This window comes from Sorex fumeus, unplaced genomic scaffold, assembly GCF_029834395.1.
Source record: "Sorex fumeus unplaced genomic scaffold, SorFum_2.1 ptg000041l, whole genome shotgun sequence".
NCBI classification, from domain to species: domain Eukaryota; kingdom Metazoa; phylum Chordata; class Mammalia; order Eulipotyphla; family Soricidae; genus Sorex; species Sorex fumeus.
In genome coordinates, this window is record NW_026606098.1 from 7,521,706 (window position 1) to 7,548,018 (window position 26,313).

General features: G+C 60.1%; 3 protein-coding genes across 3 annotated transcripts; all 3 read right to left on the minus strand.

Annotated features, from left to right (window-relative positions):
• Positions 1–2,571: 2,571 nt before the first annotated feature.
• Positions 2,572–8,597, minus strand: PLVAP (plasmalemma vesicle associated protein). Its single transcript, XM_056119800.1, has 6 exons — positions 7,913–8,597; positions 6,589–6,685; positions 5,785–6,497; positions 4,626–4,692; positions 4,484–4,544; positions 2,572–2,884 (listed from the first exon to the last, which is right to left on the minus strand). The coding sequence occupies exons 1-6, from the start codon at positions 8,273–8,275 to the stop codon at positions 2,878–2,880; spliced, it is 1,308 nt and encodes a 435-aa protein (XP_055975775.1). The 5' UTR covers positions 8,276–8,597; the 3' UTR covers positions 2,572–2,877.
• Positions 8,598–13,368: 4,771 nt separating this feature from the next.
• On the minus strand, positions 13,369–15,499 carry CCDC194 (coiled-coil domain containing 194). The gene is made up of 4 exons (XM_056119672.1): positions 15,164–15,499; positions 14,279–14,375; positions 13,894–14,026; positions 13,369–13,546 (listed from the first exon to the last, which is right to left on the minus strand). Exons 1-4 carry the CDS (start codon positions 15,497–15,499, stop codon positions 13,369–13,371), a joined length of 744 nt encoding a protein of 247 aa, XP_055975647.1.
• A 3,617-nt stretch (positions 15,500–19,116) lies between these two features.
• LOC130028960 (bone marrow stromal antigen 2-like) lies at positions 19,117–22,751 on the minus strand. The gene is made up of 6 exons (XM_056119820.1): positions 22,624–22,751; positions 21,763–22,209; positions 20,143–20,221; positions 19,830–19,905; positions 19,503–19,630; positions 19,117–19,300 (listed from the first exon to the last, which is right to left on the minus strand). Exons 2-5 carry the CDS (start codon positions 22,057–22,059, stop codon positions 19,525–19,527), a joined length of 558 nt encoding a protein of 185 aa, XP_055975795.1. The 5' UTR covers positions 22,060–22,209; positions 22,624–22,751; the 3' UTR covers positions 19,117–19,300; positions 19,503–19,524.
• Positions 22,752–26,313: the final 3,562 nt, after the last annotated feature.

Below are 26,313 nucleotides of genomic sequence, written 5' to 3' on the forward strand. Positions count from 1 at the left end.
CCGCGTGTTGGTTCGGACCTCGGCCAGCAGGGGGCGCCGCCCCCTAACCTCCAGGAACTCACTTGTGCTCCACTGCGTCCACGTTTCCCAGGACCAGTCTTAGGTCCATGGGGTTAGCTCCGAGGCCAGGAGAGTCCGAGGGGCTCAGCCTGCGCCCAGAATCTCTCTCCCCAGCCAGGGCACGCGTTGAACCTCGTTTGTTAATGAGCCAATTGTCTTGCGGGGGCCACGTCTGCTCCTCCCAGAAGCACTGGGGCTCCCCAGTCGGAGGATCTGGGGAGCTGAGCCCTTGGGTTCCCAGATCACATGTCTCTGGGGGCTGGGGGAGCCGCAGAAGCCTGCGCCCCTCATGCCTCCGACCCTGGCATCTTTGCTCAGGGGACCTTCGCTACAATTCCTTTTTTCCAAGAAGGGTGAGGCAGTTTATGGGAAGCAGCCATGGGGCTTATTTATAGGTGACAGGAAATCCCCAAAGAGCCAGGACTTTGCCTGGTGGCTGGACCACAGGGTCAGGACAGTGGTTAGCCAATGGCTCCCTGACTGGAACTCTGCCACCACCCCCTGGCCCATTCTTGGGGGCGCACCCAAACTATAGGATCAGTACTGGAACGAGGGGCAGATGGGGCTGAAGGGCCCCACAGGGAGGAGCAAGGGGACATCCAGGAGGGCTGCCTGGAGGAGGAGCTTTGGAGCACTGGACCTCAAAGCAGGCAGAGCTGGACAAGCTGCTGGGAGGAAAAAGATATCATCCAAGCGTGCAGTGCTTAGAACCAGGGGATGATTAGACTCACTAACCTATCTAGCACAGACTGGGGTGGGGTCAGGAGGGAGGGATTTCCTGTGCCCCCAACGTAAAGAGCCCAGGGCTGGGACCCTGTCATGGAGCTTGGGGAGGGGCAGCGAATAAGCTGCAGAGGGATGATGTCGGATCCCACCGGGGTCAGGGCTGAGTGGGCTTGGCCATGGAACCAGCTGGAAGTTTAAGTCCTGGGTTGCCCCCAGATCACAGATCACAGATCATCCTGTTATTCGTCGATTGCCTCGAGCAGGCCCCAGTAACGTCTCCTTCATCCTAGCCCTGAGAATATATTCAAGGCTCTTTAGGAGAATGAGACCCATCATTGCCCCCATGGGAGAGAAAAGCCAAGTGTGGGAGACCCATGCCCACCTGTCTGGGGCACCACCCCTGCTTTGGGGGGCAGAAAATGAAGTCCCCAGGGGTCTGACGCCTCAGACCAAGGTCGATACCTTTGAGCCTCCAGGCTGCCTCGTCAGCCTCCTTCCTGGGGACCCTGTCCAGGCGGTCCAGCCCGCCTGACCCCCTGCCCCAGCTTGGCAGGGTCCCAGCCAAGTGCTTCCTGCAGCCGCTGTCTCTCGCCGGCGTTTCCGGGAGCAGGAAGTATCGCTCCTTTGTCCCTCCTGGCTGGCCTGCCTGAAGCCTGGAGCTGCCAGCCCGGTTCAGTGACTCACCCGCCCCACTGGGGTCTCGGGACCAGTGGTGGGGGTGGAGGATGGGCCCGAGCGTCCACTCCGGGGTCAGGGGTTACTTGTCCACTGAGGGCCCTTGGCTTGGCTTCCTGGAGCCAGTACTGCCCAGAATGCTGTTTAGGGTCCAGGAGTTTGTAGCTGGACTTGGATTCAGTGCCCCGGGCCCTCCTGACCTCTACCCAGAGGTTATTCCTTGGCTGGCAGAAGCTTGCTGGGGTCCCAGCCTGCACCCCAAGCCAGGGACCTTTGGGATGTTGGGCTCCATGTGGCCATCATTGAGGAGCGAGGCCCCTTCAGTGCCCACTCTGGGGGAACCTTGGAATTAGAGACAGACACAAGCCACACCCTGCTTTTTTTTTTTTTTGCTTTTTGGGTCACACCCAGCCGATTCTTGGGGGTTATTCCTGGCTCTGCACTCAGGAATCACTCCTGGCGGTGCTTGGGGACCATATGGGATGCTGGGAATTGAACCCGGGTCGGCCGCGTGCAAGGCAAACGCCCTACCTGCTGTGCTATTGCTCCAGCCCCAAGCCATAGCCTGCTTTTGGGGACAGAGTGTCTCACAGGCTGGATTTTAGGGACACTGGTGCAGGACTGCAGGTGGGGCTACATAGAAAGGCAGGGGGCGGGATTTGTGTGCAAAACAAATTCATCTCCAGCACCCAAAAAACGTAGACACAAATATCAAGTGATGCCACAGTGGCCAACCACAAAGCTGTCCCTGGAGGAGCTTGGGATCTCAGGAAGCCCTTCTGGGCTGGGACTCTGCTCTCTCCCTCTCTTCCCTCTCCTCTCTCCTCCCTCCCCCAAACTCTCTCCCTCTCTTCTTTTTTCCCCTTGATTTTTGAGCCACAACTGCTGATGCTCAGGGTCACTTCTGGTGGGGCTCAGGCGACATCTGAGCAGGCGACGCCCACTGGCTGGCCTGTGGCTCCAGCCTCTCCCCTCCCCTCTCTCCCTAACTGGACCGAGTCATGGTCCCCCATTTTGGTTCCAGGGGCTGCGCGCTGCCCCTCCATCCCTCCTCACTGAGGGTGGGCTCGGCGGTTTTCACAGCAGCAGCAGGAGCCGATCTCTGCGGGTTTGCTAATATTTATTGGCACAAGGGGCCCCGGTGGGGCTTGGGGTCTTGGGGGGGACAGAATGAGGGGCTGAGCTCTGCGCCCCCCTCCAGGCCCGGATTCCGGGTCCTGTGAGGGGTCAGCTGGGAAGGAAGTGCGGGGTGCGTGAAGGGCGTGGGGGCTGGCAGGAAGCCTGTCCATCCGGCGTGTCTGCATGGTCACCGCGGGGAGCAGGGGCAGGGGGTGAGCACTGTGGACGGGGCAGTGCTTGGCTGGTTGTGTGTGGGTCCCCAGTGCCGACCGCTGTCCGAGGGTCCCCGCAGGCTCCTCAGCCACTGCACAGGAAGAGTGGAGGAGACAACGGTGTCAGCCAGGGATGTCAGAGACCCCACTCCCACGGAGGAAGAGCGGGAGGCCTCCTGGGGCAGGCCGTGGTCCTGCCCTGCCTTCGCTCCATGATGCCAGGGTCCCACCAGGCCCCCAGACTCAGATTCTGCCACAGTTCCCCCCAGTTTCTAAGTGCTTCCAGCCCTGCCCCCTCCCAGGCTTCATGAGGCTCTGTGGAGTGAGGGGTCATGCCATGGGGCTTCCTGGTGGAGGAGGCGCTCCCAGCCCGGAGTCCTGCTTCCTGCCCCCTCCTGCACTGCCCCATGTTTCTGCTGGTCACCACCTGAGTCTGGCCATCTCCCCAGGCTGGCCCTACCTAATTCCAGATGGGGAAAGCCCTGACGCCCACCCGCCAGGCCATTTTGGGAGCCGTTTCTGGGAGCCCCCATGTTGGCTCCTGGCATCCCAACTTGGAGGCCCCCCAAAGGCTGATGTGCACCCCTGACGAGGGCCCCCCAACCTGAATGGAAAATCCCAGAACCCTCCCCACCCTTATCGCCCCCAATGCTGACCCCAAGATTGGAGGTTTCTTACTCCCTCTCTAGCCGCTGAGGGCCTCCCGGGTGGGTGTGAGCCTCCCACCCCGGTGGGCCCGATGCAAAGCTGAGACAAGGCCCCCGAGGCTGCTGCTGACCCGTGACCCCCCCGCACCCCCCCCCCGCCACTCAGTGCTCATTGTTCTCCGAAGTGAAGCGCTTCCCCCCGCGTTCTCAGCCAGTGACGCAGGCCCGACCCCGGCCTCGGGGCCCGGGCCCCTCCTTGGAGAAGTGGGGGGCTAAGAATAGCATCTCCTGCCTGGCCTGTGCGGCTACGGGCCAGGCTGAGAGAGGACGGGGGTGCTGGGGCCCGGCCAACCCCCCCACGCCCTTTCCGCCACCACCCAGAGCCCAGCCTGACCTGGGAGAACGGAGCCCCATCAGGAGCCTGGCTGGGGCCAGGGGGTGCAGTGGGCCGGCCACTGGCCTTACACCCCACGAACCAGGATTCAATCCCTGGCACCCCACACAGCTCCTCCAGGAGTGATCCCTGAGTGCAGAGCCAGGAGTAGCTGTGGGCACTGCCGGGTGTGGGCCCCCAAGAGACAAAAATGGAGGAAGAGGACGAGGAGGAGGAGGAGGGGAAGGGGAAGGGGGCTGCTGGGAGCGTCCAATCGACCCCCGCGGCTCCTTAAAACAAGGTGGGACAGGCAGATGTGGGGCCCCAGGGGGCAGACTAAGGCTCAGGGCCTTGGGAGGTGCAGTTTCAGGGTCCAGGGTCCAGCCCTCACATCATGGGGGCTCTGGTCCCCAGGGTGTCCCTCCAGTGTCCAGTGTCTAGTAGACCCCAACCAGCACCCTTTGTCGTCTTCCGCTGACGGGGCTTCAGGGCACCCCAGGTACCCCTGTCTCCAAGCCCAGCCCCCAGGGTCCTCCCCGGGCCTCTGTCCCTGTGCACCCCATTCTTGACCACTGTCAAGAGCTGCAGGGCCCAATTCAGGGGCTTCCAGGCTTCCTCCCTCCACCCTGCACCCCCATCCCCACCTCTAAGGCACCCCCGCTGCCCCTTACCTTGTGGGGAGCCCCTGAGACTCCAGAATCTTCTTCTTGAACTCTTCCACCAGGCCTGGGTCTGTAGACACAGGGAGGATCCCTGAGCCCCTCAGACCCCCACAATTGCCCCACCCCACCCGTACCCCCCTTCATCACTCACTGATGTCCTTGATGGACGGGGGCTGGGGGGGCGCAACCACAGTCCTCGGCGCAGGGATGAACTGTGACTGTGGGGAAAGGGTGTGGATGTCTCAAGGTGGGGCCCACGGCCAGGCAGCCTGGTGTCCCCCCATCAGTGACTGTGATGCCCAGCTGGAGCTGATGCCCCGGCCATCGCTTCCCCCCAGAACTAGAGTGAAGCCAGTCTGAGGATGCTCCAACCCCCAGCCCTGGGACCCCCATCCAGTCACACCCAGCCTCCTCCTGCTCTCAGACACTGAGTCAGACCTGGCCAGTTTCTGCACTCACAGCTGCCACCCTGTACCCCTTTCTGCCCCTGGCACCCCTGCCCACATCCTGGTCCTCATCGAACCTTCTAGAGCCACCTGACCGCCGACTGCATGCCTCCCCCAGCACGGACCCGGTGCCCGTTGCTCCCTGGGTTCTAGAAACTGCTCCCAGACCCAACGCTGTCTTTCATGAGCTCCCAGTCTGGAGACCCACCAAGCACTTTGAAAACGTGGCCACAGCCTGGGCAACCCCACTCAAACCCTCCCGACCCCACAAGCCGAGTCTGGGGGTCTCCAGCCCCAGGGATGCGCCTGCAGCCTTGGTTCTAACCAGCCCCAGGCAGTTACAGTCCTGTTTGCCCCAGTCAGGCCTCCGCCACCTGAGGCAGACCCCATGTGGTGCCTGGGGAAGGGACCACCGCTCTGACACCCGCTCCTGCCCCAAGCTTCTCACCTTGGGTAGTATTTTGTGGGGGTGGTTTGGGCCACACCTTGCAGTGTTCAGGGTCACTCCTGCTGGTGCTCAGGGACCATATGGGATGTCAGGGTTGGCCGTGTGCAAGGCTAACAATGGCCTGCCTGTTGAGCTAGGGACCCGGGCCCAGGCCAGCTGGTCTGGTTTATTTGGGGGTTTTGTTTGTTTGGAGGCCAACCCACCAATACTTCTGGGGTTACTCCTGGCTCTGCACTCAGGAATCCCCCTGGCAGTGCTCGGGAGGCCACATGGAATAACAGGATCGAACCCAAGTTGGTTCAAGGCAAGTGCCTCCCCGCTGTCCTGTCGCCCCGACCCCAGGCCAGCTAGTGTGTGGGGGGTGGTGCTGGGGTCCCTCTGATGCCTGCACCCGCCCGGCTCCCCGGCACTCCTACCTTGGCCTTGATGCAGGTGTCCAGGGTCGACTCGCTGATGGTGAGCTTCATCTTCAGCTGCTCGACCTCCTGCTTCCTCTGCGCCAGCTCCTGGCCCAGCGCGTCGCGCTCCTTGCGCAGGGCTGCCTTCTCCTGCAGCACCAGCTGCGTCTGCTGCGCGCACTCGGACCGCACGCGGCTCTCCTGGGCCTGCGCCTCCTTCTCCGCCTTCTCCCTGGCCGCCTGGCTGGCCTGCAGGTCCTCGTTCAGCTTCAGCTTCTGCCTCTCCAGCTCCGTGTTCTCCCGGGCCACGCGCTCGATGTCGGCACGCAGGCTCCGGGCCAGCTCGTCCACCTTGTTGCTCATGACACTGGGCAGTTGGTCGCAGGTGATGCGCAGGGCGGCCAGTTCGGGGGCCACGTACAGGCTATAGGAGGAGGATATGGAGCTCAGCGTGCGTGGGATGATGCTGTCCTTCCACAGTTCCCGCAGCTCCATCTCGAACTTGCTTTTGTCCAGGGTGATGCAGAGCCTCTGCACCTTCTGAAGCTGGCTCTCGGCCAGGATGCGGTCCTGCTGCAGCTGGGCCTGCTCCCGCTTGCAGTCGGCCACCTGCGCCTGCGCCGCTTGCAGCGCCTGCGCCAGACTGTTCTTCTCCCCTGCGCACTGCGCCTTCTCCTTAGCCAGGTTCGCCTCCAGCTCCTGCGTCTTCTGGTTCAGCTTCAAGATATGTTCTGCAGGAAGGATGCATGGACGGGGGTCAGGCAGGGCGGGGGTGGGGGCAGCCACGCGAGGGAGAGCCCAGCCCGCACCCGCGGCCCTCACCATTGCAGCTCTGGTTGTTGACCTGGAGCTGCTCTTTGCACTTGGCCTCGCTCAGGATGATGGCAGCGATGATGCGCTGGTAGTTGTGGTAGGTCTCCTGCAGGCACATGGTAGGTCTAACGGCGCAGAGGCTGCATCCCCGCACCCCGCTCCACTCACGCGTGGCCCCCCAGCTGTGATGGGTGCAGGTGCGGGAAGGTCGCGGGGAGGGGCCCCTCGGTGCCCAGTGCAGCCCCCACAGGAAGGAGGAAGGGGCGGGAGAACACGGCAGGGTTCACGCCAGGAGCCTTGGAGCCTGGGCGAATCTGCATGCCCATCTCAGCCACAGCGAGCCGATGGACACACAGCTGGACTGATGATGGACAGACGGATGGGAGGATGGGGAGAGACAGTGGGTGGATGGTGTGTGGGTGCTGTGTGGATGGACAGACGGGGGATATGTATGGATAGTGGGCGGGTGGACAGGCAGACTTTGTCCCAGAGAATTTTTCGTCCATGAGCGAAGCCCTTTGGCCTGGCACAGTGGCAGCGTCGCCACCATGAGTGAGAGGTGGGGTCCAGTATGCAGGACTGAGACAGGGCTGGGGTGCTACTCGGGGGGGCCCAGAGGACTTTTCCAGCACCCTGAGGGGACCCCCTGGGTTTGTTCATGGACAGGCCCGTGAGTGCCCCGCCCATCCTTGGGGGGAGACTTGGTACCCACAGAGGAGTCAGAATCCCTGGAGATCCAGAAATGTGGGCCCTCCAGGACAGCCCCCCCCAGACAGGGAACAGAGCATACGCAGGGGTGGGGGAGGGTGTCACAGGGGCGGGCTCCTTTGGTGGGTGAGGGGGTAGAATATTCTAGAAGTCCGCCGAGGACTGAGTGTGCTCTGTGGCCCAGAGTCTGACTGGCTCATGGGTCCATACGGGCACCCAGACTGTCTCCAAGGAGATGGTCTCTAACAGCTGGGCAGGGCAGGTCGCCAGGGAGGGGGCTTATGACGTGCCCGGCTTTGACCCCCGCCAGCTACCAGGCGAGGCTGTGCCTTAGCGCTGGTCACCGGGAGTGCTTGAGGACTGCTGGGAGGTCCCCGATTCCGAAAGGGCTGGAAGGGCTGGAGTGTGCCTCTGTGGAAACCCCGCCGCGGGTCTCCCTGCTCCGGGTCCCCGGAGCTCTGCGGGGTCCCCAGAAGAATACGCGGCTGGTGAGAGAGGGCGCAGCGAGAGGCGAACGCAGGCTCAGCGCTGGGCTTGCACCTAGTCCCCAAGTCCCTCGGGAGTGAGCCCTGAGCGCGGTCCCAGAACCAGCGGGAAGAGAGGGCGAGGGGGGCGGGGTGCTCACCAGCTCGGCCTGGCACTGGCGGTAGCTGGTGTTGATGCGGTCCATGTCGCGCCGCCCGCCCAGCAGCCTCTGCATGATGCTGTCCCTGGCACTCACCGTCAGGTTCAGCTCCTTGGTGAGGTTGGTGCGCGCGGCCGCCAGCTCCGCCACCTGCCCCTGCAGGCTCTGCGCCCGCCGCTCGGTGGCCTGCAGCGCCGCCTCGGTGCTCAGGTGCACGTTGCCGTACACCATGAAGAGCACCAGTCCCAGGATGACGAGGAACTGGATGAGGGAGACGAAGAGGAAGAAGTAGCGCAGGTAGTACCAGCAGCCGCGGCGGCTGGGCCGCGAGTACAGGCTCCCGCGATCGGCCGGCAGACCCATGGCGCGCGCTCGGACGGACGGACGGACGAACGGGGCGGACGGGGCGGACGGGGCGGACGGGGCGGACTGGCGGGCGGGCTCCCTGTGGGCCGCGCCTGCGGGGGAAGTGTTTATATTACCCCTCGGAGTACTTCCTCTGCGCGGCTCCTTCCTGGCCCGCAGGAAGCGGGGGCGCCGGGTTATCGCAACAATCCCACCTAACGTGGGGGCCGCCACCCCCAGGCCGGCTGGGAGCTCGCCCTGTCCTCTCCCGGGGCTAGGGGACACTGAGGCACGGGGGAATACCCGCCCCAGAGCTGGCGGTGGGGGTGGAGCTCCGCAGACGGGGGCACCCCCAACCTCGCCCCCACTCCCAGAGAAGCCTGATGAGGGGCCCTGGGAGTCTGTGCCTGCCTGTGCCTCAGTTTCCCCCATGGAGTCTCTGGGGGCCTCGTCACTTTCTGGTTGTAGCCTTATGCGGGGGCGGGGGGGGGGTCTGTGCTGGCTGTAGCCTTATGGGGGCGGGGGTCTGTGCAGATGTTCTTGACTTTGCTTTGCTTCTCCCGCCCAGATGGCTGGCGGGGCAGGGAGGGTGTTTGGGGACAGAAGAGAAAAGGCTTAGGACACCTCCATCTGTCCTCCCAGAACCAGATACTTCTGGGTAGGGCCACAGCCCCCCAACAGCAGCACCTGCCGCAGGCCCAGCGGGAAGGACCCTCTGTCTTGAGGGGCGGAGGGGAGGGGTCCCCCCGCTGGCCGTGAGGAGGAAGTTCCCAGGGTGGGCAGGAAAGCCCACGTGACCTCTGCCCTCTGGCTGCCTGGTTCCAGGTTCCGGACCCTCAGCGGAGGATGGAGGGTGGGGGGCTGCGCCACGGCCAACCAGCCTTTTCTTGGGGCTGTCCGTGCCCCCTGGGGGGCCCCCATCTACCCCAGTGGGCGGGCTCGCTTCCTGTCTTCCACCTTGAGGCGGGCCGTGTGGGTGTTCTGGGAGGACCTGGGAGGTGGGCCAGGCCAGCTGGGAACCCCGGGCCAGGGTAGCTTTTGGAGAACTCGTGCAGCGCTGGGACCCTGGGCTGGGGGCGGGGGTGTGGGTGGACTGTGCAGGGTCCCGACTCTCGTGAGGCCTCTGAGGTGGACAGAGAAGCCCAAAGGACCCCTGAGATCCCAGAACGGTGTGGCCATGGCACTTCGCCCTTCACACACCCTTTGTGCCCACTTGTTGCCCGCCACGTGGTTGCCAGCATGGAGATGCCCTCTGCCCCTCAGCCCGCCAATCGGCCAACGGGCGCCTTTGTCTTCTTGATCCCATGCAACACTGAGGACAAGCCAGGGCTCCAGCCAGCGGGACCAAGTCCCCTCCCTGCCCTGAAACCTCTCATTTTGGGTTGGTTTTTAGAGCCACACCCAGCTGTGCCCAGGGATTACTCCTGGCAGGGATCAGGGCACCATATGGGATGCTGGGGAGGGGACGGGGGGAGGGAGGGACAGGGTCCTGTGCAAGGCCAGCGCCCAGCCTGCTGCACGCTCCCTAGGCCCCACACCTTTTGGCAGCTGGCCTCATGCTTCTCTTGCGCGATGCCCACCCCAAACCCCCCAGAAAGGGTTCAGAATCCAAAGATTCCTCTGGGGGCTGGGGGCGTGCTGGGGAGAGCTGGAGCACAGGGCTGGGTGCCCGGGTGCACACAATCACCCGCACCCACATGGCCCCTCAAAGCTGGCCCAGGGGCTCCTGGCCCCAGGCTCAGGCGGGGGAGGAGACAGCGCTGGGAGCCACAAGGGCCTCTTTCGCACCAGCCCTGACTTGGATGTTTTGTTTTTTTCCTGAAAACAATTTGTCACGGCCACAGGAAGTTCTGGGCACGAATCTCTGAATTCCCTCCGAGACTCATCACCAGATCAGGCCTGCAGATTCCAGCCTTTGTTTTCCTGCTGAGGGAAGAACAATTCCGTGCTCTTTGTTTGCACGGGACAGAGGAGACCGGTGCATCCATCCCTCAAGGGAAGTGGGGCCTCCCAGGACCGAGTCAGGGCAGGAAGGCCCTGGGGGTACCAGGCCCAGAAGCCCCAGAACCAGGGCCCATCCCAGCCCTCTACAGGGGCTGGTGGCACCCCATCTCCTTTCCTCTGATGCCCACTAAAAGAACCACATCCCTTCCTGTTCTTTTTCTGTTGGTCTGCTTGGTTTTGGGTCATACCCGGTGACTGCTCAGGTTCCTCCTGGCTCTGTACTCAGGAATTACTCCTGATGGTGCTCAGGGAACCATATGGGATGCTGGGAATCAAACCCGCGTTGGCTCCGTGCAAGGCAAATGTCCTACCCGCTGTGCTATCACTCCAGCCCATTTTTTAAATTTTGTTTTGGGACCACGCCCAGCGGTGCTCAGGGCTTACTCTTGGCTCTGTGCTCAGGGACCACTCCTGGTGGGCCCAGGGGAACAATACAAGGTTCCAGGGATTGAATTGGATCAGGCTTGTTCAAAACAAACACCCTTCCTGCTGTCCTATTCGTCCGCTGTCCTGTCCCTCCAGCCCAGGACATGGACTTTCTTTTTTAAAAAACAAATACTTAATTGACCTATTTACTTGGATTTTGAGCCCTACTGGGCAGCGCTCAGGGGTTGCTCCTGGCTCTGTGCTCAGACTTTCCTCCTGGCGGTGCTCAGGGGGCCAAATGGGACGCCGGGGATGGAATCTGGGTTGGACACATGCAAGCACCCTACCTGCTGTACAGCCTGACATCCACTTCCTAACCAGGATGGGGACCCCCAGTTCTCTGCTGCTTCCCACTTGCCCTGCCTCCACCATCCAGGACTTCGCTTTGCACCCCAGCTCTCTTCTGTGATGGGTTGCAGAGTGACGGCAGGTGGTGGGGGGGGGGGGGGGGCCGGGACAGGGACGAGAAACTCAGACCCAAACACGCACACAGAGGTAGGGCATTTACCTTGCACGCGGCTGGCCTAGGTTTGATCCCCGGCATCCCACATGGTACCCTGAGCACCGCCAGGAGTAATTCCTGAGTGCAGAGCTAGGAGTAACCCCTGAGCTTCGCTGGGTGTGACCCAAAAAGCAAAATAAACAAAAAACAGGCATGCAGAGGCAGACTGTAGAGGCCAGAGCTGAGGGAGGGGAGTCTGGGGGTCGACCACGGGCCTTCCTGCTGGGGGTGTCCCACCCAGAAACCCATTTGTTCCTTTCCTGTGCTCAGCTGGGGGCAGCTGAGCCCCACATTGATTCCCCATTTCCAATAATTAACAGGCAAATATGAAGGCAAAGGAGTGACCATGGGGGTGTTGGGGCTCATCTCTGCTGCACAGGGAGGTGGCACGACGCCCCCATGGCTTACTTCTGGGGCCTCTTAGAGAAAGAATCCCCTCCGCGACGGCAGTCCTGCAGCCAGCACTGGGCAAGGGCGCACCCTGGTGGCCCAGCAGGGCACAGTAGCTGGTCCCAGGTCCCTCCCCTGGGTCGCGGCTTCCTGCTCTGTGCTTGTGTGCTGGGGGGTCCAGTTCCAGGTGGTGAAAGAGAGTGGGCACGCAGAGTGCCGGCCAGGTCAGCCCAAGGCTACACTGGGCAGGGGCCACTAGCACGCTGCTGAGAAGTCGCTATCAGTTCTCGCTTCCGCTTTCCTCTGCACCAGAATCATGTGGTAGAAGATCCTTGTTTTGAGGAAAGGCTTAGGCAAGCACCTCTGATAAAGAAGCAGCATCCTGCACGTCTTCCGTAGGGGAAAGGAGAGGGGATCGGGCTCGCGGGAGGAAGGGGAGAGAGAAAGGAAAAGATGGGGAGAGGGAAGAGAAGACGGAGAGAGAAGGGAGGAGAGACAGAGACAGAGAGAAAGAGAGAGCACTGGGGCCAGAAGTACACATGGGGAATCTGGGTGAGGGGCATTATCAAGGAATTTTGTGTTCTAGTCCTCCAAGTTTCCTGTAAGTCTGGAGTTATTTATTTTTTGGTTTGGGAGCCACACTTGACAGTGCTCTGCACTCAGGGATCACTCCAGGGGGGCTCTGGGGACCCTATGGGATGCCAGGGGTGGAACCTGAACCTCCTTTGAGCACATTCCCCAGGCCTGAGTAATCAATGATTTCTGCAAGAGAATATGCACACAATTCACCACAAACAATGAGTCTTTAGTACAGTGATGCATTACTTAAGGACATTTGGTAAGGAGGGGCGGTGTAGATGACGGGTCCCCCCTCCAAGCTGCACCCAGGCTCAGGCAGGCGTCTGCTGTGGCTATTGATTGCCTGACAAGGCAATTCTCAGAAAGTGTTCCTTTTTTTTTTTGCTTTTTGGGGTCACACCCTGCGATGCACAGGGGTTACTCTGAGCTCTGCACTCAGGAGTTACTCCTGGCAGTGCTCAGGGGACCATATGGGATGCTGGGAATCGAACCTGGGTCGGCCACGTGCAAGGCAAATGCCCTACCCACTGTGCTATCTCTCCAGCCCCGAAAGTGTCCCTTTTTTATATGATACGGGACTTTAGCATCTAACTTCTTTCTTTTAATTTTTTTCTGTTCTTTCTTTTCATCCTTTGGTTTGGGGTCTACATCTGACAGTGCTCAGAACTTCCTCCTGGTAGGGCTCAGGGGACCCTCTGGGATGCTGAGGATCACCTCACCTTGACCCCAGACCCTCTTAACAGAATCAGCAATGACCTTTATGAAGACTTGTGGGGACAGAGCCATCCCCAGTTCCCCTGGGCTGTGCCTAATGATGGAGTCATACTTCCTGGTCCCCTGAGTTCCACTCCAGAATATCCTGTCCTCCTCTGCTGAGAGGGGTCTTTGGTTTGATAAATCACAGGTGCAGGCCTTTGGGGCTGGAATCAAAGTGTCCATTTAACAGACCAGGTAAACTGAGGCTTGGAGCAAAGGTCTTTCCGGAGCCAGGACTGAGCTGTAAGACCTCCCTGTCTGTGGGATGAGGACAGTGCTGGGAGGGGAAGGGCGAACTCGAGCCGCACCTCAGCACTTCTGTGTGATAAAGGCGGGCCTCAGTTTCCCTGTCTGCAGAGCGTGCGAGCCCACAGAACCCTTTGGAGGGCTCCTGGCTCAGAAGCTGATGGGGATCTCGCCTGGCGTGCGCCCCGCCAGCCCCGCGGTCCTGTCCTCACCGGTGGGTGCGCTGAGGCCGCCGGCAGCCCCTCGAGGTTCTGGAGCTGGAGCGCGAGCACGAGCTGGGACGGGTCCGGGGGTTGGGCCGGGTCCGGGGGCAGAGGCGCGCCCCGGAACCGGGCCGCGAGTGGGACTGTCTGCGCTCAGGGTCCAGCTCGGTTTCCAGGGCGTCCCTGCAGAGGGAAGAGGGCATGCGTCAGCGCTGCGACCCGGGGACCCTCGGCCACTTCCCCGGAAGCTACTCCAGATCTGAGGCCCACCCAGAAGCCCACCCCCCAGTGGATCAGCGTCAACCTGGACCCCTCCCCAAATGCGTGTGACCCCAGGGACCCCTCCCTCCGGCCCTGCCATCAGCAGCGGAGAATCGGAGCCCAGGACTTTTCCCTGCAGTGCGCCCATCCTTATCCGTGGCCAGCTACTCCGGGACCACGCCCCGTGTGGTGATTGGGCGAAAGAACTTTCTCTACGCAGCCATTGGACAGTTTTCCCGCCCGTTCGTCCGGACCCGCCCTTTACTCACACGCGCTGGCGCAGCGCCGCCTCCCGGACCGCACAGGCTCCGCCCTCGGCCTCAGCTGCACGCGTGCGTCTCTGAGCCTCGTCCAGGCGCCGCGCGGACTCGGTGGCCGCCGCCTTCCAGCGTGCCACGGCCTCTGTGGGAGCAGGGACGCATCAGGTTGCTCAGCCCAGGTCAGCGGGCATTGCTCTCTGGAATTTGGTTGCACGTCCATGCCCTGCACCTTTTTCCTGGCTGGGTTCCTGGAGGGCCAGGGACCTTTACCATTTTGCCTGTGCTCTCTACAGGCTTCTGCCGTAATCGTGCACTTTTCTCAGAGTCCTGCATAGCCAGGAGCTTCAAACTTTCCCACCTCTGGTCCGGACCCCCCGTTCCCCCCCATACATACCTGTCAGCTCCCCGTTCTCGGCTCCCATCTGGGTCCCCTGTGCCTTGGCCTCGTCCATCTCGGCCTTGAGTGTGGCCAGCTGGCTCTCGAGAAGGCTCTGCAGGAGACGGAATCACTCGCTCTCCCTTTCCAAGGGAGATGGCAACGAGAAGGTGGGAATTTTTCTTTATGCTCAGGGATCACTTCGGGGGGGGATTGGGGGAGCTCATGAGGTACTGGGGATTGAACCCGGACCCCCCTCAGGCAAGTCAAGGGCTCCCGCTCCTCCAGATGGTTTCTTTCTTTCTTTTTTTGTTGATGGGGGGAGGGGCTCAGGGTTACTCCTGGTGATGCTTAGGGACCATATTGGATGCCAGGGATTGAACCCTCTCATACATCTCACACATCTCATGCACGTCAAGGGCACCCGCTCTCTGTACTAACTCTCCAGCTTCACTCTGGTTCTTTCTTAACCCATCCCTGCCCTGAGCCTCCCCAGGAGTCAGCCCTGAGCACAGCCGGGTGTGACCCAAAAACCAAAAATATAAAGAGCAAGCTGGAGGGGTGGCCAAAGGGCAGGGCGGGCAGACAGGTACCACCCCCGAGGCCAACTTTAGCCTCCTAATTATAGGTGCCGGAATGTCCCTCCAGAAATAGGGCTGCAGGGTCGGCTGGGGAGGAAGGGTCGCAAGGTCCTGCTCTGGTGCCTGGGGTGTATTAGACTCGCCGTCTTTGTAGCGTGCAAGGGGGCGTCCGGGTGAGGGGGACCCCAGTGCACCCGCATCTGGGAGGGTCATGAGCGCTCTCGGGAGCCTCCTTCCCTGGGAAACTTGGGCGCGCATGCGGGGAACTGTCTTCCCACGTCCTAGATTCTCCAAGCCCCCGGCCCGCGCCCAGGACCCCTACCTGGCGGTCCTCGCAGGCCTTGAGCGCCCCCTCCAGCTCCCGGCGCGCCCCGTGCGCCTGCTCCAGCCGCCGCGCCAGGACCGCCCCGTCCTGGACCGCCTCGGCCAGTCGCCGCCGCAGCTCTTCGACTTCGGACGCCGGGACCCCGGGTGTCGCGGTGGCGTTGTCGGTGGGCGCGGGCGCGGGCTCCGGGCAGCGAGAGCCCCGGGCGGTGGCGGCCGCCACGTTCCACGCCAGCAGGGCCCCCCCGGCTGCAGCGGCAGCCAGGAACACCGCGGTCGCGCACACGGCCAGCGCCCGCCACGCGCGTCCCGGCTCTGGCCCCGGCTCGGCCATGCCTCTTGCTGCAGCCCCAGACAGCCACGAGCGACTAATTGGCACCTGGGGCTCCCGGGACACCCACGGGTCCACCCCGCCCGGCCCCACGGGAGGGGCCGGACCTCCAACAACCACGCCAAGACGCGTCGTGACCCGCGGGAACTTGGCTTCGAGGCCTGCCTGTCCCCCACCGGCTGTTCCCAAGCTTCAGTTTCCCCCGCTGGCAGGAGCCCGGCCCCAATGTGGGAGTGAAGTCAGGGTCCCCAGGGTGGAGGGCTTATGTGAGGTGGGAGGAGAGAGAGTCACTTTCTCCCCATCCACTTCTGCCACCCCAGGACCCAGGATTACGGGGTTCTTATCTTGCCTCGCAGAGAAGAATTTCAGGAGTAGACAAGCAGTGAAGTAAAACAGATTTTATTGGAGGTTTTTAAGAAGGGGAGGAAGGAGAGAAAGTGAGAGAGAGTATCACACTGGAGAGAGAACCCTGGCTTCTCCCAGGGCGAAGAGAGCCCCTACACACACCCCAGCATTAGATAGGAAAGTCCCCATCTCATGAGGGAAGATGCAGGTGACACATGTGCTCGGCCATGTGGGCACAAGCAGCACATGGGCTCAAGCAGCATCTGTGTGCCCTCCCTTTGTTCAAGGTGACTTTCAGAGAGTTTTCCCAAGCTGCCCCATGTGGGACTTTCTAGCTAGGTAAGAGCCCGTTGCTAGCGTAGTCTGGCCCTTTCTGTAGGGAGGGGTTCCGTCCCCTCAGGATCAGCTGCTGGAGAAGGCCTTATCAGGTTTTGCTTTCTGTATCCACAAGGTGGGTCAGACTTAGGTCTAGTGGCTTTTATTTCCCAGAAATTTCATTGCCATGATGGGAGGGGGGCTTCCCTAATCTCCTTGCCTAGATGAGGAGCGCATTACGTGTTCCTGGGCTGGGGCACGAGGTGTGTGTCTGTTCGACGCTTATTCCTGGCTCTGTGCTAGGGTCACTCCTGACTGAGTTTAGGGGACCCTTTGGGGTGCCGGAGATTGAATCTGGCCCCGGTCAAACCTTCCCCACTGGCTGAGCGCTCCCATCCCAGCCTCAAGTTCTGAGACCCCCTCCAGTCCCGGCGGGAGCAGGAATGGGGGGTGCATTGGTGAGGAGCCGGAGGCCATCTGACAGGGACCCAGGCCCGGAGAGGCTTTCCGGGCTCCCCCGCTCCCGGCTCCCTTTTGTGGCCCTTTTGGCCCAAGCGGCCAGTCAGACGACCAGCGGGGTTGGCGCGCGCCGCTCGCCGCCAGGGGACGCTGTTGGCTCGCGAGCGCTGCAGCCCCGCGCGCACTGACCCTAGTCTTTTGAGACAGGCGCCGGTTTCTTGCACTGGGTCCAGTCTGGAGCCGCTCGCCCCAAAGGACGGGGTTGGAGCCAAACCCAAACTCCCCTTCCTGGCCAGAGTTAAAGCCCCATTTCTTCTTCCCTCCAAGCCTGCACGCCCGTCACTTCCTTCCTCCTCCGTGACGCCCTCCCAGGGCTTCCCTGGTGCGTGGTACCCGCCCTCTCCTCTCTCTTTGCCCTAATTGTTCCTCACCTCCCCCCATCCAAAACTACCCTCCTCACCAACTCACGACCCTGTTCATGAACTCTTACTGCTGGGTTCTTCTTTTCTCTTTTTTTTTCTCTTTCTTTTGTGCGGACACAACCAGCTACGCTCTGGGCTTATTCCTGGCAGGCTCAGGTCATCACGGGGTGCTGGGATGGAACCTAGACTGGACGCAAGCACAGCAGGTGCCCTCCCTACTGGCCCATCTCTCCTGCCCCTTACCAGTTGTTAGGTTTCACGTTCATCATTCCCCCTAAAGCCCCAAGGCTGCCTCTCCTCTGCCTTATCGCTTCTGGCTGGCAGCAGCCTGGCACCCGGCGTAAGCACTGCTGGGAACGATGAAGAGATGAAGAGACAGCGTCAGGGCTCACCCGTCTCTTTCTCCACCCGAGAGGCAGCGCCCCGGCCACAGGCACACAGCCCGGGTCCAGCTTGCAGGACAAGGGGCATTTTTTAGGACAAAGAAGAGACTGAAGCACCGACTTGTGTGCAGGATTCGGGCTCCATCCCCAGCATTACAGTCCTTGAAGGACCGCAGGGAGTGACCCCCAAGTAAAGAGCTGTGAGTAGCCCCTGAACACTGCTTGGTGTGGCCAAAAATACAGAAAACTACATATCCATGCCACTGGGAGGGGGGAGGAGGAGGAGGAGGGGACACGTTTAGCAGGTCCAATTTGTCCCAAACCTGCCCCCTTCATCCCCAGTGATGGACGAGGTTGCTCATTTGGGGACATTCCAGGACATGGGGGCAGTGTGTGTGTGTGTGTGTGTGTGAGAGAGAGAGAGAGAGAGAGAGAGAGAGAGAGAGAGAGGGAGAGATTTCCTGGAGTGATAACACAGCGGGTAGGGCATTTTCCTTGGACATGGCCGACCCCAGTTCAATTCCCAGCATCCCATATGGTCCCCTGAGCACTGCCAGGAGTAATTCTTGAGTACAGAGCCAGGAGTAACCCCTGTGCATGGCTGGGTTGTGACCCAAAAAGCAAAAAACAAAACAAAAACAAAAAACAGAAAAGCTGGAGCAAGTTCTGGAATGTTCTGGACTCAGTTTCCTCCTCTGTGGCATGCAGCCGTGAATGCATGTGCAAAGAGACTCAGTCACAGTTAAGGGATTTCTAGATGTGACATCCTTCCCGACCCCTCCCCAATGATTGTGTGCGTCGAGGGAAGGCAGCTTTTGTCCGGGGCTGAGAGAGATCTGTGGGTCTGAGTGCTGGGCATTTCTGGGGGCACAGGGCAGCCCCTACAGGAACTCACCATGCCCCAGGTACCGAGTACCCTTGCCCTGGAACCGCGGGGCTGGGAGCAGGAGGTGTTTGGCTGGTGGAGTAGATTAAGGTCCTGGGGCAGGAAGGAACTCAGCAAGGTCACCACACAGCCAATCATGAAGGGGGTGTCCACTGACATCGGGCCTGGAGGCCAGGGAAAGGGGGGATGCACTGAGCTCTAGGAATTCTGGCGGGAAGCAGAGGTCTGGCTCCAGCGCTCTGAACAGGAAATGTCTGAACAATGGCTGGAGGGAGGGAGACAACAGGAGGAAGGGATTCTGGGGCGTGGGGACTCAGGAATGGGGGAAGGGTTCACGGGACCCGCAGTCCTTTGTCCCACAGAAGGAGGTTCCCAGCACTGCACTTTGCAGGATGAACAGGAGCGGTTGAGTTGGGGGTGGATTGTTCCCAGGTTCTGACCAAGGTTTGGGTTCTCACCCATCCGACTTTTTGTTTTGTTTTGTTTTGGGGGTCACACCCAGCAATGCTCAGGGGTCTCTCCTGGCTCCGCACTCAGGAATTACTCCTGGTGGTACTGGAGTAATATGGGATGGCAAGTATTGAACCCGGGGGGCCACTTGCAAGGCAAACGCCCTCCCCTCTGTACTATCGCCCCGGTCCCCATCACCCTTTTTGTGGGAGAGTGTGATTCACTGCTCACAGTCTTGGGAGAAGGGGAATGGTGAGTGGTCAGAAGAGCTCCAGCACTGGGGTAACCGTGGAGGGGGCCTCACAGGCTGTGGGTAGTGGCGGCACGTGGACAGAAGCACAGTGATCTCTATTGTCTGGGTCCAGAACCAAACTCTCTATTGATTGTGACAGCAAGAAGCACACGTGCCCGTCCCGCCCGAGTGGCCCAGGTACCATCCTCACTGCTGCCCTTCCCCTCCCCCAGCCGTACTGCTTTGCGCACCCCCTTGTCCCACGAAGAGGGTCGGAAGCCGAGCAGGACCTGGACCAGTCCAGACTGTGGCCTAGGAGAGAAGGAAAGAGAGTCAGGGGCGCTGGAGGAGGAGGGAAGCGCTGTCCTGCTCCGCCCCGCCCCGCCCCGCCCCACAGAAGCCACGCCCTCTTAAGCCACGCCCACCCTGGCCGCTTCAGCCCAGCCCCCTGCAGAAAGACCGCCTCCCCAGGCTTGGTCCTCCCCTGGCCCTCACCCAGATAGCCCCCAATTACCAGCTGACTCCCTGGAGCGAGGTCACAGGAATCTCAGAGCCCAGAGCAGGAGCAGCCCTGGGAGCACCCAGGTGTTGAGGCTGACTTGGCAGCTGCCGGAGTTCAACTCACCCTGGGACTTGTTCTCTCTGGGTGGACATCAAGGGGAGATCAGGCGGCTCCCGGGCCTGGCCCCTAGGAACCTCCCTGCACCCACCAAGAGATGGATTGGGGGGAACTCTGCAAGCAGACCGAGAGCCCCTGCTGCATGGCCAGGGGCAAGGCTGCCAGCCCAGCTCTCTCCGCTTCCCTGGGCCCGGAGGCACCGCGTGTGGGTGGGGGCCAGACCTGGCAGGGTCAGACTTTGGGGGGGCCGGCTTCTTCAGCGCCTCCTGCAGCTGCTGTTTCAATGCCTGAATCTCCCCTAAAGTGAGACAGAATCGAGTGCTTCAGCATAGTGCCCATGATCCTCCACTGGCCCAACACGGAGTGCCCTCGCCTCTGGTCCACTCGTGCCCAGCACTACCCGGGAACGCCAGAATGGCCCCTCCCAGCCTCCGTGGCGCCTCTGGACTCCAACCCTGGATCCCATCAAGGCTCCCTGGTCTTCAGTTCCTGACCCACCTCCAGGCCTCGCCCACCCACAGGCCCCGCCCCTCACGTTGATGCTGCTCCTCTTTCTCCTGCATCTTCCGGTGATGTTCTTTCTCCTTCATCTCTAGGGACTCCATCAAGGTCACCTGGACCAAGGGGAGAGACTGAGAAATGGCTCTGTCCCTGGGCAGCTGGCCTCTCCTTGGACTTGGGGTCGGGGGTCTCAGTGGAGGCCTGATCTCGGGTCCCCACCACCCTCTACTTCCGGGTCTACCCTAAGGATGTGAGCCTGGCAGTGGGGACATGGAGGTCCCCATGGAATCCGAGGGCTGTCCATGCCCCACACCCTAGAAACTTCTAAATCCTGGAGATCTCTAGATCTCTGACCTGTTCCTCCAAAACACTGCAGTGTTGGGGAAGCCCAACCCAGGGGCATTTCCCAGCCAAATTAGTCTCCTCCTTCCGGTCCAAGTCCTTCAGAGACTCAGACCTGCTGAGGTCTCCAGTCCATACCCTGGGAGAGGCTTCCACTCCCCCAGACTGGGGCTGAGAAGGGTTTCTCTGTCCCCAAGATAGGAATCTGTAATAAGAAGCTGTATGTAATGAGAATTATGAAACTCTAACGAAAATTAAGAAAATGTGTTGGGGACCAAGAAACTGAAACTTGGGGCTGGAGCAATAGCACAGCCGGTAGGGCGTCTGCCTTGCACGCGGCCGACCCGGGTTCGATTCTCAGCATCCCATATGGTCCCCTGAGCACCGCCAGGGGTAATTCCTGAGTGCAGAGCCAGGAGTAACCTCTGAGCATCGCTGGGTGTGACCCAAAAAGCAAAAAAAAAAAACAAACTGAAACTGATCCCCTAAATTAAACAAAGGAAGGGAGAGAGAAGCATTCCTTTTATGACCCCAGTTAACGGAGTTAAGGACCCACCTGCCTACTGGATTTCTGGGAGAGCACAGGGCCTGACAAATTTATGGGCGCGCCCGGGAGACGACCCCTGAAGGCCACACCATGGGCGAGGTAGGCTAACCCGGCTGTTTCCCCTTTGAGCACCTGAAGGCTGTACCAAGCGAAAAAGATGCATTCATTGTTTTTTGCCAGTTACCTCTACCTCCTGTATTACTGATAAGAATGTATGTAGTTTGCACCTTTATTTTTTTTTTCTTTTTGGGTCGCACCCAGCAATGCTCATGGGTTACTCCTGGCTCTGCACTCAGGAATTACTCCTGGCGGTGCTCAGGGGACCATATGGGATGCCGGGGATCAAACCTGGGTCGGCCGCATGCAAGGCAAATGCCCTACTGCTGGGCTATCATTCCGGCCCCAGTTTGCACCTTTAGAGGATAAAAGGGAGACCCTCTCAGCAAATGGAGCTCCAAGTCTCTTTCTCTTCTGACTTGGAGTCCTCAGCACTGAGCCGCCAATAAACTCACTCTCCTACCCTGAGCTATCTCTGTTCACTTGCAGCTCACGCCAACACTACGGGGCCAAGGGGAGTTTCAGCCCCCCCCCCCACCAGTGCCGCCCATCCTGGTGTGGGAACCAAGGCCTCTGGCTGGGAGATCTCAGGGAAGGCTCCACTTTTCACCAACGCCCCAGAGAGAGCTTAGATGTGGGAGAAGCCCTGGAGGAGAACGCAGCCACCGCAGCCCCCCCCCCCATCCCCTCCACTGCCCCCTGCCTTACCACCGTCTGGTTGTAGGATGCCACCTGCTTCTGGGCATCCCCAAGTTCCCTCCGGGTCTGGTCCAGCTGCTGCTCCAGGAGGCTTGTAGTGTTGTGACACAACTTATGGGCGCGGAGGTCATCCAGGTAGGCTGGATGGCTGACAGTGTAGCAGAGATAGCCCAGGGGAAAGAGCAGGAAGAGCAGCAGAACCCCCAGAATCACTGCCAGGTACTGCCAGCACCGCAGCTTCCTCATCTCCAAGTTCTGCATCTCCAGGTCCAACGCGGGGGCAAAGTGGTAGAAGGTGGGTGCCATTGTGTGGGGAGATGGGGCAGCTGCCTGCTCGAATCACTGCCAGAACGTTTTATGCTCCACCCACTCCTCCTGTGTAAGACTTTGTCTGGTCCCGGTTCATAGACTGGACGCTGATTCAGAGGCCCATTAGGTTTCAATTTCGTTTTCCAGCTGTGGGAGGGAAGAGGGTTATTCTTACAGTTACAATGACTGACAGTTACCCGCTGCACGTGGGCGGGCGCTCTTGCTGAGAAAATGAGGCAGAGAAAGTGAGACTGAGAAAGCGAGGCAGGGTGGGGGGGTGAGGACAGGGGGTGGTGTTGGGGGTGGGGACACGGACGAAGTGGACTAGAACCTGGGTAACCCGAGCTGGGTTATGTGCGGGGGTAGGTGTTTCCGTGATGATTCAGCAGTGTCCCGCGGGGAGGTCCCCTCCACAGCCTTGAGGAGCAGGGAATCCCCAAACCCAACCAGAATCTCCGCCCCCCTGCAGGTGACCCAGCCTGCAGTCCCCCATACGACCACCAGGGGCCGCCTCACCCACAAACCCTTGACGGAGGCCTCAGAGCCTGGGGGAACCCGCACCTTTCAGAATCAGGGAGAGTGCGCCCTGCAGGGAGCAACGGGGTGGGGGGCGGCTCAGGGTTGGAGGGTGGAGACGCTTGGAAAACGCGTGGCCGAGCACTGGACACAGGCGAGGCGGGAGTGCAGGGAGGTGGACGGCAGGGGCCTGCGGCCAACTGACCTTTCCTCTCTGAGGCCAAGGCAGCCAGAGGCTGTGGCCGGAAATGGGTGGTTGGCGGGCTCCCCACCCTGCAGCCTGACCCCTGCATTCCGGAAGGCAGCTGCAATCCAAGCCTGACCTCAAACCCAGAGTCCAGCATTAATCTGGAGTCTCAGTGTTTGGGCTGAGCGACTCCATGCCCTGCTCACACCCACTGTGCCCTCCCCGGGTGGGCCTGGGCAGAACTGACAGAACTGCCCTGCTCCCAGTTAGGGTGTGTGGACAGGACCCCTGGGCTGGCCTGAGGCCCGGGGCCCAGCCCACTCCACACACACACACTGTGGGACTCAGTGCCAGGGCAGCTCTGCCCCATGTCCACTACAGTGCCCACCGCTTCACAGGGGAGAAGAAACTGGTTTCACAGGACTCAGGCTCAGACTGGGGAGACAGGAGAGAAGGTTGGGGCTCGGCACCCCAATGATTCTCTGAGGCCCACCAGGAGTGATCCCTGAGCTCAGAAGTGCCCCCAACAAAGAAAGTTAAGTTTCAGGCTAGCGTGAGAAGCTCAAGGGGCTGCAGCCCCAGCCGTTGCAGAAGTTACTGCAGGATGGGTGTCAGACAGCTGGACACCGCCTCTAGGCGCAAGTAGCTAGTCCAGCACCAGGCTGAATGGGTCAGCAGGTCATGAGCCTGTCGGGGCCACGTGAACACTGAGGACCCCGCCCTGGTCTCCACACACCCCAGCTCCTGGTTCAGCGCCCTGAGAGATGTGTGTGATCTTCTGTGTCTAAGGTCAAACTGTCCACTGGACAGAGAAGCATGAGCCGTCCTGAAGGCGCCCAGAGATGGAGCCGAAACAGTTTCAGCTTCCAGGGGCATCAGAACTGGCTCCACATCCAACTCTTGACCACCCTCGCCCACCAGCTCTCCCACAGGGCCCTACAGTGCTCCCCAGACTCATCCTCACACAGTGCTCTTAACAGTGCCCTCCTGGCTTCACACACGCCCTCCCTGAGGCTGACACACACACATACACAGTCACACACTTGCTCTCGTGCACAGTGCTCCCCTGGTTGGCACAGTGCTCCCTGAGGTGACATTTTCTGGCCATTAGCGTCTCCGTTTCAGGAGTGGTGCTGTCTGTGTGGGCTGTCACAGCCTCTTTGTGAATCTCACACCCCTGGGTGACCTGGTTCACGGACTGCAGCGACACCAGAATCACGCCTGGCATATGTGAGGGAACCCTCTTTTTGTTTGCGGTTTATTATTATTATTATTTTTGCTTTTTTGGTCACGACCAGCGATACTCAGGGGTTACTCCTGGCTCTGTAGCCAGGAATTATTCCTGGCGGGGCTCAGGGAACCACATGGAATGCCAGGGATAGGACCCGGGTTGACCGCATGCAAGGTAAATGCCCTCCCCACGTACTAATGCTCCAGCTCTTTTGTTGTTGTTTTTGTTTGGGGGTAACACCCAGTGGTGCTCAAGGGTCACTCCTGGGGGGACTCATGGAAACACATGGGCTGCTGGTGATCGGACCTGTGTCGATGTGTTCACAGCCAGCGTCCTGTGGTCTGTGCTGTGGGTCACTCCAGCCATGCTGAGGTGTGAGGGGGTGCGAGGATGGAACCCAGTGGAACTGACAGGTGGGCATTTAAGGGTTGGGGCGTGGGGCTGGAGGGATAGCATAGCGGGGAGGGTATTTGCCTTGTATGCAGCTGACCCAGGTTTGATTCCCACTATCCCATATGGCCCCCCAAGTACCGCCAGGAATAATTTCTGAGTGAAGAGGCAGGAGTAACCCCTGTGCATCGCCAGGTGTGACCCAAAAAGCAAATACAGCAAAAAAAAGGGGGGGAGGTTGGGGCGTTCAGAGTGTGCACCAGCTCCTCCTGGGGAAACTTCCCTCCTTGACTTGGGGGCATGTGCCCTGGCTCAGAAGCCCCCTCTCAAGGGGCTGGAGCAATAGCACAGTGGTAGGGCGTTTGCCTTGCATGTGGCCGACCAGGGTTCGATTCCCAGCATCCCATATGGTCCCCTGAGCACCGCCAGGGGTAATTCCTGAGTGCAGAGCCAGGAGTAACCCTGCCAGGTGTGACCTAAAAAGCAAAAAGAAAAAAAAAGAAGCCCCTCAAGAATCAGGGCGATGCTCGAATTGGGACTGGGCCTCCTCCCCCCAGCTCCCCAGTTTTCCAGGCTGGAGCGATAGCACAGCGGGTAGGGCGTTCGCCTTACACGCGGCCAACATGGCCGACCCGAGTTCGATTCCTCCGCCCCTCTCGGAGAGCCCGGCAAGCTACCGAGAGTATTCGATATGCCAGACACAGTAACAACAAAGTCTCCAATGGAGACGTTACTGGGCTCGCTCGAGCAAATCGACGATCAACGGGAGGGCCTTTACCTTTACCTATGGCAGTCACTCCCCCAAAATGCCCGCTGGTGCCATATAATCTCATCAGTGGCCAAGACTCAGAGACTATAAGCTAAAGCTCCCGGAACAGAGCACCACAGAATCTCCTGCCCTCATGCCAAGTTGTCCTCATCAGGGCACCTTGGAGGAGGGGGCGGGTTGAGTCACTCTCCCTGCCCCAAGCAAATCCCTGGCAGCCAAAGACCTCCAGAATCCAACGGCCATCATGCTCAAGGTCACTCTCCACACACTCGGACGAGCCTCACCCAAGAGGGGACGAGTCTCACCCAAGACAGGATGAACCTCACCCAAGAACAGACCAGCAGGAAAACCCAGGTATGCTGGAACCCATGACTGAGATCTCCAAGCCTGTTTGCATCAGGCCTGGGCCTCCTACCCCCAGGTCCCCAGTTTTCCAGAAGCTTGGCAGTCACACCCATGAACTATCCCCGGCGCCATGTAATCTCATCAACAGCCAAGACCCAGAGACTATAAACTAAAACTACTGGAAGAGAATGATACAGAATTTCCTGGACATTATATTCTATCCATAACAAGCAATACAAAACAAATCATCTGGCATTGCCTTTTCGGCAGGTTTGAGTGGTGGTGAGACTGGTGTCAAAATATCAAATGTAACCAAAGTAGAGCGAGAGTATGGGGGAAATTGTCTGCCACATAGGCAGGGAAAGGGTTGGCATGGGGGTGGGGGTAGGGGAATACTAGGGATTTTGGTGTTGGAAAATGTGCACTGCTGAAGGGACGGGTGTTTGATGATTGTATGACTGAAGCTCAAACATGAAAGCTTTGTAACTGTGTCTCACTGTGAATCAAAAAAGAAAGCGGTAGGGGGAAATAATAATAAAATAAAATTAACATTCTGAATTTAAAAAAAAAGTAATGTGGAGTTCATGCCCAATTCAATCAGCTTAATCAATGACTGAATAATACATATATAAAGAATCAGGGTGAATCCACAGTCCATAGACCTCCTCCTCCACCACCACCAAGATCCCTGCCCCTTCTCGGCGATGGAGGGCTGCGGTCAGGCGCCAGTGTGACTCCTAGTGGGCGCACCCGGCAAGCGCCGGCAGCTCCTGACGTGTCCGTGATCACTCCCAGAGCCCAGAAGTTACCCAT

Excerpts from the sequence above, each read along its gene's own strand:
- PLVAP (XM_056119800.1), bottom strand. The coding sequence starts at position 8,275 with ATGGGTCTGCCGGCCGATCGCGGGAGCCTGTACTCGCGGCCCAGCCGC. Across the intron at positions 6,498-6,588 it reads CAACAACCAGAGCTGCAATG|AACATATCTTGAAGCTGAAC; the intron begins GTGAGGGCCGCG and ends TCCTTCCTGCAG. Across the intron at positions 4,693-5,784 it reads ACACCTGCATCAAGGCCAAG|TCACAGTTCATCCCTGCGCC; the intron begins GTAGGAGTGCCG and ends CTTTCCCCACAG.
- CCDC194 (XM_056119672.1), bottom strand. The coding sequence starts at position 15,499 with ATGGCCGAGCCGGGGCCAGAGCCGGGACGCGCGTGGCGGGCGCTGGCC. Across the intron at positions 14,376-15,163 it reads AGGCCTGCGAGGACCGCCAG|AGCCTTCTCGAGAGCCAGCT; the intron begins GTAGGGGTCCTG and ends CGTCTCCTGCAG. Across the intron at positions 13,547-13,893 it reads GCGGCGCTGCGCCAGCGCGT|GGACGCCCTGGAAACCGAGC; the intron begins GTGAGTAAAGGG and ends TTCCCTCTGCAG.
- LOC130028960 (XM_056119820.1), bottom strand. The coding sequence starts at position 22,059 with ATGGCACCCACCTTCTACCACTTTGCCCCCGCGTTGGACCTGGAGATG. Across the intron at positions 20,222-21,762 it reads CATCCTACAACCAGACGGTG|GTGACCTTGATGGAGTCCCT; the intron begins GTAAGGCAGGGG and ends CCCTTGGTCCAG. Across the intron at positions 19,906-20,142 it reads GAAAGAGGAGCAGCATCAAC|GGGAGATTCAGGCATTGAAA; the intron begins GTGAGGGGCGGG and ends GTCTCACTTTAG.